The sequence below is a fragment of the Felis catus genome, chromosome A3 (genome assembly GCF_018350175.1).
Source record: "Felis catus isolate Fca126 chromosome A3, F.catus_Fca126_mat1.0, whole genome shotgun sequence".
Lineage (NCBI taxonomy): Eukaryota > Metazoa > Chordata > Mammalia > Carnivora > Felidae > Felis > Felis catus.
In genome coordinates this window covers 11821838-11833254 of record NC_058370.1, presented here as the reverse complement: position 1 = coordinate 11833254, position 11417 = coordinate 11821838, and the positions used below count along the sequence as shown (strand labels likewise).

At 57.6% G+C, this 11417-nt stretch overlaps 1 protein-coding gene across 1 annotated transcript; it reads left to right on the top strand.

The window, feature by feature from the left end:
- Positions 1–1477: 1477 nt before the first annotated feature.
- SNAI1 (snail family transcriptional repressor 1) lies at positions 1478–7773 on the top strand. The gene is made up of 3 exons (XM_023251115.2): positions 1478–1707; positions 2297–2824; positions 6792–7773. Exons 1-3 carry the CDS (start codon positions 1626–1628, stop codon positions 6974–6976), a joined length of 795 nt encoding a protein of 264 aa, XP_023106883.1. The 5' UTR covers positions 1478–1625; the 3' UTR covers positions 6977–7773.
- Positions 7774–11417: the final 3644 nt, after the last annotated feature.

Below are 11417 nucleotides of genomic sequence, written 5' to 3'. Positions count from 1 at the left end.
ATTTTGGAACTAAATAGACACAGGAGAGGGGTGTATTCTAAGTAGTGACTGCATATGGCCCATCTCTCCCCCTACCCTAGACTCGACTCAGCAACTAGAACACAGTTGTCCCAAACAGACAATTGTCCCTGCCCTCATTCTAGGTGGTGAGTAGTGGGACTTACAGGTTTTCATAGCCCTTGCTTCATAGATGAAAACAAGTGGGATGGGACTTATTTATGGATTTATTTCTGTACCTCCACCCCCACCCCAGGCCTGCCATGGCCCTCTCTGGAGTGGTGGGTCCCCGGGAGAGCTGAGGGTGAGGTTCCAGCTGTCCCTCCCCTGGGCCCATGCCACATGGGACCAGTCGGTGCCCCCACTGTGGAGCCCAGCGTTAGATCCTTTAGACACAGTATTGATGACGCCCCAGAGAGGCGAGAAGTCCTGCCTCAGCCCTTCCCTTCCCCACTTCTTTCTCCCACCTGCCCAGAGTGATCTTTCTCAACCAGACTCTAAACAGGTCCCTCCTCAGCTGAAAATCCTGTCTTGGTTCCCAGTGTCCTTGGGGCAAAGTTCAAACTCCTCTAGGCCCTGGAGGCCCAGCAGATCTGACCTCTCAGGCTTGGCCACCCCACCCCCATCCCTGGGAGCTGCTCTCAAAGACTCTGAAGTAGGCCGAGTCTTACCTCGGGCCTTTCCCCTCGGTATTTCTTCACTTCCTCTGGGAAGTTGCCCCGACCCCCTGTCAGGTGACCCGTTTCTTGACTGTCACAGCGTCCTGTGGCCTCCCCCCATCAAAGCACACTTCCCTTTGCTTAATAATTATCTGTTTACTTTCGTCTCTCTCCCCCACCGTACGGCGAGCTACACTTTACAGGTAGAGACCCCGAGTGTTTTGCTCAGGAATGTGTCCCCAGCTCCGGGAATAGTGACTGGCACGTAGCGGGTGCTCAGTAAACATTTGCTAAGTGAAGGAACGGATGCCTTTTGCTAGATGATGCCAGATTGCTTTGCAAAAGAGGCTGTGGCATTTCACACTACCAGCAGCCACGTGAAGGTGTTCATTTCCTCGCAGCCTCCCCCGAAATGTGTATAGTACTTCGTGAATCCCACGCTCTTTGCGAGGCGCCAGCCTGGCCGAGGATATTTCCGCCCCCTCCCCAAGCCTGAGGCGGAGGCGGTTTCGGAACGTCAGGTGTCCAGACCCGCGGCGGGCGGCGCCAGGGGGCGCCAGAAGCAGACGGCGGTGCATCGCTGGGCAGGCGGGCGCGCGGGGTACCGAAGGGGGTCCCGCCTCGCCTGGGGCTCCCTGCGCCCGCCCCCGGCAATCCGCCGCGGGGCGATCGGAGCAGCGCCCGCGGCCGGGCCTCCGAGCGGCCCCCGCCCGGCCCCCAGCGCCACGCGGCGCGAGCCCCGCCAGCCCCGGCGCACCTGCTCAGGGCGTGGCCTCCGGCGAAGGCGCGCCTCGATTGGCGCCGAGGTGACAAAGGGGCGTGGCATCCTTCGACCACGCCCCTCCAGAGGCTGGCGTACTTAAAGGAGTTGGCGGCGCGTCTCTACTCAGAGCGCAGCGGCACGGCCTCGCGGGTGGAGTCCCTCGCGACCCCTGTGCGAACCGGCGACCCCCGGCTGCTTTGGCCACCATGCCGCGCTCTTTCCTCGTCAGGAAGTCCGCCTGCTCCCGCCGGAGGCCCAACTACAGCGAGCTGCACGACTCTTCTCCAGGTGAGTGGACGGGGTGAGGGACCCCGGGGGGCTTCGGGGAGACCGGCGAAGGCTGGCTGGGACGGAGGAAGGAGGGGGGAGTCGGGGGCAAAATCCTGGGCCCAAAATGGAGCCAAGGGGCCGGGCGCGGGGCGGTGTGCGGAGGGGTGTGAGGAGCCCAGGGCAGGTGAATGGACTGTTGGAGGAGGGCTTTCCGAGGGCGGTGGTCTTGCGTGAGTTGTCTGCTCGGCGGCCGACAGGGGAGAAGCGGGGCGGGGCGACTGGGGAAAGGAGGGGGCCGGGGCCTGGCGGGGACGCAGGGGCAGGGCCCCCCCCGCCCCCGAGTCGGGGCTGGGCGGCGCCCTGCGCGTGAGATCTGGAGGCCGGGGCGGGCGAGCGGGGCGGCCGGGGTGAAGAGGGGCTCCGGGCGGGCAAGACGGGCCGTCGGGGCCGCGATTCTTTCCTCCCTCCAGTAAGTACTGAGCGCCGGCCCCGCGCGCCGCCCCCCCCCCCTCCGCCCCCGCCCCCGCCCCCAGCAGGCTACGGTTTGTTGACTGACTGCGCGACCGACCGAATGCCTGACCCTGCCCTTTTCTCCGTCTCCCCCCAGAGTTTACCTTCCAGCAGCCCTACGACCAGGCCCACCTGCTGGCGGCCATCCCGCCTCCCGAGGTCCTCAACCCCACGGCCTCTCTGCCCACGCTCATCTGGGACTCTCTCCTGGCGCCCCAAGCCCAGCCCATCGGCTGGGCCGCCCTTCTGCCCCAGGAGGTCCCCAAGGCTGCGGAGCTGACCTCCCTGTCGGACGACGACAGCGGGAAAGGCTCGCAGCCGCCCAGCCCCCCCTCGCCGGCCCCTTCGTCCTTCTCCTCCACCTCGGCCTCTTCCCTGGAGGCCGAGGGTTACGTTGCCTTCCCAGGCCTGGGCCGGTTGCCCGCGCAGCTGGCCGGGCTCTCCGTGGCCAAGGACTCCCAGACTCGCAAGGCCTTCAGCTGCAAGTACTGCAACAAGGAATACCTCAGCCTGGGCGCCCTCAAGATGCACATCCGCAGCCACACGCTGCCCTGCGTCTGCGGCACCTGCGGGAAGGCCTTCTCCAGGCCCTGGCTGCTGCAGGGCCACGTGCGGACCCACACCGGTGAGTGTCCCTGCGGGCCGCCGCCCTCCCGCCCGCGCCCCCGCCTCCGCCTGTCGGCCGGCCGGGAGGTCAGGGTGGGGGGCCGGGCCGGCTGCCGCTTTCGGGGTGCGCCAACTGAGGCTCGGGCCTGCTCGCGGCGCTCGGAGACGCCGGGCGGCCACACGCACTATTCGCCGGTCAGCCAGGCAGATGGGCTGGGTGGGTGACTTTGTGAGACTCCGAAGCCTCCGATCCTTCGCCGGATGGGCTGGAGTTGGGGGTCCGGGGAAAGGTGCGACCAACACCTAGCTGTGGGGCCAGGTGTGAAGGAGCCCACCGCGCCCCGCCCTCCCCACCCCCACCCCCTCCCCAGCCAGGCAGGATGTTGTCAGACCCCCCACCTGGCTCAGAATCCTGCTTGCAGAACTTCTTCCAACCTTGCTCTGCTGTGTCCCCTCTCTGGCCTCAGTTTCCTCGTCTGTAAAATGTGGGGGTTCTGCACGGGTTACATGAAAGAAAGCATATGCAGAAAGCACCTGGGCCACCACTCGATACGTGATAACGAAAATGTTGTTTTTTAATGTTTGTTTATTTTGAGAGAGCCAGCAGGCGCGTGGGGGAGGGGCAGAGAGAGGGGAGAGAATCCCAAGCAGGCTCCACAGGGTCAGCACAGAGCCTGATGCGAGGCTCGAACTCACACAACCGTGAGATCGTGGCCTGAGCCGAAATCAAGGGTTGGGGCGCCCAGCTGACTGAGCCACCCCGGTGCCCCCTGAACAGAAATGTTTTTGATGTTCGCGCCGCTTCCGTGCTGTGTGAACTTGGGCAAGTGATTGAACCTCTCTGAGCCTCAGGACTCTGAGAGCACTTGTTAGGGCGGGTATCAAGATTCAGTGTCTCCTTAATCACTTCATAATAATTTGTTATCATGGTTCTCAGGGCTGCTCTCCCTGCCCCCACCGTGGACTAGATAAACTTAGTCCTATCTTGCGGCCCTGGGAATACCTTTGCCGGCAGAAAACGCAGTTCTACCTGCGTTTCAAAAACATGAGACTAAATGTGTAGAAAATTGTGAAATGGAGACTTTTCTATCCTTTAACTCTCTGGAAATGTGGAAAAGGTAGCCGCTGCGTCCTTTCAGAACTTGAAAGGTGGCTGCTCTTTGGGGTGTGACTTTGGGAGAAGGTTCAAGGGTCGTAGCCAGCAGCTTTGGGGTCAGGCTGACGGGTTTGGAGACCTCAGTTCTGGCATTTCCTGGCCCAGTGGCTGACCTCTGAGCCATGAGGGTCAGTGGGGTGGTTTGTTTAGGCCTGGCGTTTTGCAGGCATTATTGATATTATGACTCCCACAAAGTGTCCCGGGCATCCCCGCGCGCCCCCCCCCCCCCCCCCCCCCCCCGGCTTGCAGACGACCCCCCTCCCCCCACCCCACCCTCGTCTCTCTCACTTCATGCACACACAGCCCTGATTTTAAAGGGACCTGATGTAAAGGTCCCGCCGACTGCCAGGCCTCTGTCCTGGGCTGAAGAGGGCTCTATTTGGGGGAGTTGAAACCATTGGGGTGCTCCCCTGAGCCCCCCAGCTTCTCCCCCCTCCCACCCTGACATTATTTTCATGTAAAGGCATGGCTCAGACACAAAAAGCCTGTTGAAATGCACCATCACCATCCTCATTGACTCCCATTGTGTGTCTTAATGGTGGGCCCAGTGGGTGGGGGCTGGGGGAGTGGAGCAGGTGCATGGGCCAGTGGTGCCCAGCACCTGTTCCCGGCCTCAGCTGCTGGCCCGCAGCGTGTCAGTCCCCTTTAATCCGGGGAGTATCGCATGTACAGTGCCCCCCCTCGGCGGCCTTTGTCCCCGCCGGCCTGGTGCCGATTTCACACTCGCCAGGATCACCATAAAGACGTCTGCGGGGGTGGGGGATCCGCAAGGGGTGCAGGTCTGTGCCTGCTGCTTGCACACACAGACCCCCCCACCCCATCACATCCTACCAAGGCCTCCCTCCTTTGTTCATGGTTGTGTCTGAGCCTAGGCAGCATAAAGGTAGCGTTCACTGAGCACTTGCTGTGTGGGAAGGGTATTGCCCAGGGCCTCCTTTACCTGGGTTAATGCAGTAAATCGACAGCCCCAGGAAGGAGGTGCCGTTGTAACCCCCACCTTACAGATCAGGAAACTGAGGCACAGAAGGAAATCACTTTCCCAAGTCACAGCTCAGAAGGCTGGAGCCAGGGTCGCTTCACTTCTGTCAAGGAGGTGAGAGGGTAGTGGCTCTCCGTGCCCTGGGGAAATAGGACTCCGTGCCCCCTTACCCAGATCTGTGTCCAGTAAGCCCTTAGTTCACCAGGGAGTGTGTGAAGGAGGAAGAACTTCATGTGGACCTTGTAGTGCAGTCGTCAGACCTTCCTGGCCTAGTATGCAGAGGGTGCTCAATAGTGACCGAGCCAGTTAACTCAGACATCCCTTCCCTAGTCCTCCTGCTAAGTCCCCCTGCTCCGTGGTGTGGCCTGTTGCCTTGTCTCTCTGCCCCAGGAGACTGAGCCTTTGAGTGGACTGTTCCACAGTCAGCCTCAGGCATCTGACTTTGGACCCCTCCCTCCCGGTGCCCAGCACAGTGCCCCAGGCACCCAGAGGCTGATGGAATTCATTCATTCCCTGCTCTTGAATTCCAACACAGATTTAACCAGTGGGCCATGGCCTAGGGGCATATCAGGCTGAGAGTGGGAGGATAGAATTTTACTTTGTAGTAAAGAACGTTCAGTTTTATTGGCTGGCACATAGTGGAAGCTTGATAAGTACTTGTTTAATGAGCTACTATTTGGCCTTCTTATTTAGTAGGAAATGCCGCACCCCCAAGAAAACACAATAACATTGTCGGTGTTTTCGGACTGTGTACTATATCGTCTTCGTTGGGGCAGGAATTGGGAAAAATTGGCGGACAGCATTATCTGGTGGTGATTGAGGGGTCAGGCTCCTCTGAGGCTTTAAAAAACAACAGACTTCTCTTTGTATAAACACTTCTTGAGTGAGCACGTACTGTGTACCTAGCTCCGGGAGCAGGACTCTTTTCAGCACGGCCTGGGCCAGGCAGGTGGTACGAGGAGCACAGGTAGAAAGGGGTTCTAAACAAGTCATAAGGTAAAAGGCTTCTGTCGCCTTGTGGCGGGGTCCCAGGCCCTGGGCTAGAGGCTTGGGGTGAACCCAGGGGAGATCCCTGAATTTCAAGACTTGAGATCACTGACAGCGAAGGGAAGGAAAGAACATGGTCGGCAGGCAGCAGCACTGTGATGCCGAAGCAGCTCAGAGAAGTGGCCTAGCCTGCTGGGGGGAGGGGTGTGGCCGGGAGCCTTTAAGGTTGACTCCAGCTTTGTCCCCCGATGAAGTGGATCCCGGCGTGATAATAAGGAGTACCCACAAGAGCCCCCTTACCTGAGAGGCCGTCTGTGTAGTAGTTAAAATCAAGGGCTCTGGAATCAGGGTGCTTGGTTCTTGCTGGGTGACCCTGCATATCCTGCGTGGCTTCTCTGTGCCTCAGTTTCACCGTTTCTAAACTGAGGACAGAGGTGGGACTAAATGAGGCGAGAGTCCCTGGCACAAAGTAAGTGTTCAGTAAATTCCGTCACCATCATGGTCATGGTGTGTTGAGCACCCCCGGCCAGCTTGCTGTGATGAGGGCTTTACTTACCGTCTCTGGATTACCGACTCCTATAGGTGCGGGGGTGAACAGCTCCATTTTACCGATGAGCAAATGGAGGCTCAGAGAAGCCAGATGACTTGCTCAAGGTCACCCGGTGGGAGGTGGCAGAACTCCCGATCACATCTAGGGCTTTGGGCACCAGATAATAGGGCCTGGTTTTTCTGGGTCATGGGATTCCTTCAGGGTTGGGGTGATCTGGCTTCTAAAGGCCGGGGTGGGGGGACCAGGATTTCAAATAAATGCCAGCTGTTACCCCAAGTGGTTTAGCACTCGACTCTCCCGTTTTCTGTCCTCAGGAGAGAAGCCCTTTTCCTGCTCCCACTGCAGCCGAGCCTTCGCCGACCGCTCCAACCTTCGGGCCCACCTCCAGACCCACTCGGATGTCAAGAAGTATCAGTGCAAGACCTGCTCCCGAACCTTTTCGCGCATGTCCCTGCTGCACAAGCACCAAGAGTCAGGCTGCTCGGGGGGCCCCCGCTGACCCTCAAAGCTCCTTCTGCCTCTCCAGACCCTCCCCCAGCCATTGCGGCCTCCATCCTTCCAACTGCCACGGAATTCCCTTCTGAGCTCCCCCTTTTGGCTGCGTTTGCCCCGCAGGACTCCGAGGACCTTTTTCCAGTTCTCTCTGCCCTGGTGCCTCAGTGGGCTCTGAGAGAGGCCTTCCCGTGGACGTTTCTGTGAACGGCTGGTGGGGAGGGTGGCTTGCAGCCAAGTGTTCTGGAGTTGGCCTCTCTGTGTGGGTTTGTGTATCCAAAGGTGTTTGGATACAGCTGCTTTGAGCTCCGGGACAAAAGCAGACAGACTGATGGGAAGCTCCCCCCACTCAGGGGAACCCACTCCTCCCCCACCCGGAACCCTCAGGCCACCCCTCCAGGAGGTGTGACTAACCGCGCAGGTTCACCCCCAGGGCCTGTGGGGGCGGTCACTGACACAAGGACTGGTCTGGACCCCAGGTTGCCCCCGGGCCTGGGCAGCTATTTCAGCCTCCTGTTTGTCCTGGTGGCACCTGTTTCATGGGCAATTTAACAACGTCTCAAAAGAGACTGTGAGTAATTGCTGTCACTTGTTGGGGGCCCGAGTGGGGTGCTTCAGCCTGACCGATGTGTCTCCCAGAACTATTTTTGGGGTCTGACAGGTGGGCCTGGGAGGAAGATGTTTACATTTTTAAAGGTACACTGGTATTTATATTGCAAGCAACATTTTGTACTAAGGAAACGTTTTGTATAGTTATATGTACAGTTTATTGATATTCAATAAAGTGGTTAATTTATGTATTAAGAAAGTCTACTTAGTTTTCTAGAGGGGTGGGTGTTTTAAAGGGCCTTCAGGAAGGGAGGAGGGGCCAGGGGTCCTTGGAGCTCGGATATTCCCGACACAGGCTTAAATCCTGTCCTCTTAAACGTCATGTGGCTTTGGACTTCTGACTTTGACTGTCATGGACTTTATTCGTGCACGTGGGTTTTCCTCTGAGCCTGGGTGTCCTGTCTGATGGGGAGGGTGGGAACACCTGTGGGCCAGTGAGCAGTGGGGGGTGGGATGCGCTGGTTCCTTGCACTTTACATGTGACCCTGATCGATTCATCCTTCCATTTTGAGGCGGACCAGGCCCACAGGGTGAGAAGCCAGCTCCCAGGCTGCCGGCTTTGCCCCAGCTGCTTCTCCCAGATGAGGGAGTGGAATGCGCTGAGCACGAAGGGGACAGAGGATGTGCTTCCTGTTTCCAAGGGCTCCGGGCCCCACTCTGGCCTCCCTGTCGGACCCACACCTCTGTCTGGCTGCTGGGTACCAAATGGCCTTTGATGCAAGGAAATTGGCTGGCTGGAGCCGAGAGGGTGAGAAGCCAGGCCAAAGGGTAGGGGTCATTCAGCTTCCTGCTCGAGGACAGGACGGGAAGACGGTTAGCTTGCGTCCTAGGCTGGGATAATTCACTCCTGGCTGGTTGTCACGGTGACCTCACCTCTGGGGCCCTCCTGGGGCCAGGAGAAAATGAGTGTCCGTTCTGAGCACAAAAGGTGCTGAAGGTGCCAGTTTCCTGCGGGGAGCCGAGCAGGACTCCCAGGCGTCCCAGAGCCCCAGAGTCATGCCGGGGGTGGGGGGAGCTTCATGTTCCAAAGGAGAGATGATTCTTTCTTCTAAACAGGAAATGGTGACCCGCGGGCCGGGAGCAGCCCTTAATGACTTGCAGCTTTCCTCCCAAAAGAAAAAAAAAAAAAAGTTCTCTAACAATCGCCAAATTGTAGCTGGCCTCCCTGAAGGGAAGTTAGGGAGTTGCGGGGGTTGGGGGCTGGGCACCAATTTGCTGAGGGCCTACTGTGTCCCGTGTCCCTGGGCCGTCATGTATATTCACCCCACAGTAGGTGCCGACACCAATGGTGAGGGAATAAATGACTTCCCACACTCCGGGGTGGGGCGGGGGGACAGGCCTGCTGGAACCCCCTCCCCGACACCCGAAATGGGGTGTGCCAGGCTCCGAGCATTCTGGGAGTCAGGGATGCCTGGCTTGTGCCCCTGTCAGGGCCCAGAGCCAGGCGCTGCCCCTCTGGGCTCCCCAGTTTCTGCCTGCATAAAACGGGGTGATGGCTGTGCCTTCCTTCCCGGAGACCGGAAAGGGACCTTCGTTCAGTAGGTCTTGAGGAGCACTGCGTGTGCCAGGCCCTGTTCTAGGCCCCTGGGGCACAGCGGTGAACAGACAGTCCCCCCTGCACTCGTGGAACTTCGGTTCTAGTGGGGGAGACAGAAAACAAGTGACTGACCACACAAGCCGCTTTCCTCCGGTGACACTCTGCCAAGACAGAATTCGAGCGATGGGGCAGGCTCACCCCATGAGGCAGGCCGCTGGCGGCGGAACCAGAGCCCTCGGTGGGCGACATTGACGTTCCAGTTGAGACCTGAAGGGAGAGAAAGTTCCAGGAGGGAGGGAGCAGCAAGCACGACCGCTTGGAGGCTGGAATGAACTTGCCCTACGCAGAGCAAGACCAGGGGGCCGGGGACAGGGGGCCGGGGACAGGGGGACGGGGTGGGATGGGTGAAGCATTCGTATCCCGGAGAGGATGTGTGCCTCCTGAGGACTCGGGAGTGTAGCCGCCGAGCCTCTGGGCAGCCGTGGGCACCCAAGCAGGGAGTGAAGCCTGCTTTACTCGCCTGCCCGGCTCCTGGTGGAGAATGCAGGGGTGGGGGGGGGATGAGCTGGGAATCCCAAGGTCCCGGGCCGAGATGATGCTGGCCCGGCCCAGGGTGACAGAGGCCGTGGGAGACTGATTCAAGAGGCCGGGTGGCTGGGGTGCACACCTGAGGGCTAGTAGGTGAGGGTTATTTTGGGGTTATTAAAACAAAAAGGGCTGTTGGCCCCGGGGAGCCCAGGTGGGTGGGGATAAAAGGAATGAGGGGCGTCCCTGCGTCCTGATATGGGATCGTCCCCGCTCAGCCATATTGCTAAGTGAAAAATAACTTGCAGTACATGCTCCCTTTTGTGGGAGGAAGAGGGGGTGGAAATAAACATGTATTTCATTCCTGTTTGTATTTGCATATGGAAACTCTGGATTTACAATCAAATACTAAAAGCATTTCTCTAGGGAGTCACAGGAGGTGGAATGGGGTGGTCTGAAAAAGAGAGAAGGAGAAGGGAAACAGTTTTTAGAGTTTATTATTATTATTATTATTTTAAAGACTTTTTTTTTTCTTAAGTAATCTCTACTCTCAATGTAGGGCTCGAACTCATGACCTGGAGAATCAAGTGTCGCATGTTCTACCAACTGAGCCAGCCAGGTGCCCCAGTTTTTGAGATTTTTAAAGTACTTTGTATTTTGAAATAATTTAACCTGACAGAAAAGTACAAAAAGCTGGACTCTTTCAGATTCTTCAAAATATTGAATATTTTCCTATGCTTGCGTTTGCTCTCTGTATACACATATATATACACGTACCCACACATTATTTATTTTGGAGCCATTTGAGAGCAAGTTGTAGACATTGATGCCCCTTGACTGTTAAACATTTAAGCATGGAGGGGCACCTGGGTGCCTCAGTCGGTTCTTGATTTCAGCTCAGGTCATGATCCCCGGGTCGTGGGCTCGAGCCCTGTGTTGGGCTCCGCGTTGAGCACAGAGCCTGCTTAAAATTTTCTCTCTCTCCCTCTGCCCCTCCCCTAACTCATGCTTTCTCTCTCCCTCTCCCTCTCAAAAACAATTTTTTTTGAGCATGGATATTTAAGGACAAGAACATTCTCTCATATAACCATATAGTTTGATGATCCAAATCAGGAAATTGAGCATCGGTTCTATACTGTTATCCAATGCACAGCCATAACCAAGTTTCTATAGCTGTCCCAGTGATGTCTCCCACAGCACAAGGGGGGGTGCCGGTGAGGGGAGATCCCAGGTCCCACGCTGGTCCTGTCACCTTATTTTCTTTTCTTGGCCTTTCACGATTTTGACGTTATTGAAGTGTCCAGACCAGCTATTTTGTAGAATGTCCCCCAGTTTAGACGTTCCTGATGCTTCCTCATGATTAAGCTTGGGCGGTGCGCTTTTGGCGAAACCACAGAAGTGGCGTTGTGTCTTTCTCAGTGCAAGGTATCGTGAGGCACACGAGGTCCCCTTGTTCCGTCACGGGTGACGTCAACTTCGACCACTTGGTTAAGGAGGGTCTGCCAGGTTTTGCGGGGATAAAGTTCCTCTTTTTCCCCTTTTGTACTTAATCCGTATCTTGTGGGGAGACATTCCAAGGCCATGTGAATATCCCGTTACTCCCCAAACTTCCACCGACTGTTCCAGGCCTCACTGGCGATTTTTGCCTAAATCAGTTATTACTGTGGTGGTTGCCGAGTGGCGATTTTCTAGCTCCGCCGTTCCTTCTCTTTTGGCTGGTTGGCTTTCTACCAGAGGGCAGAACTTGCCCCCTCTGTCTGGGCCCAAGCAGCTCAGA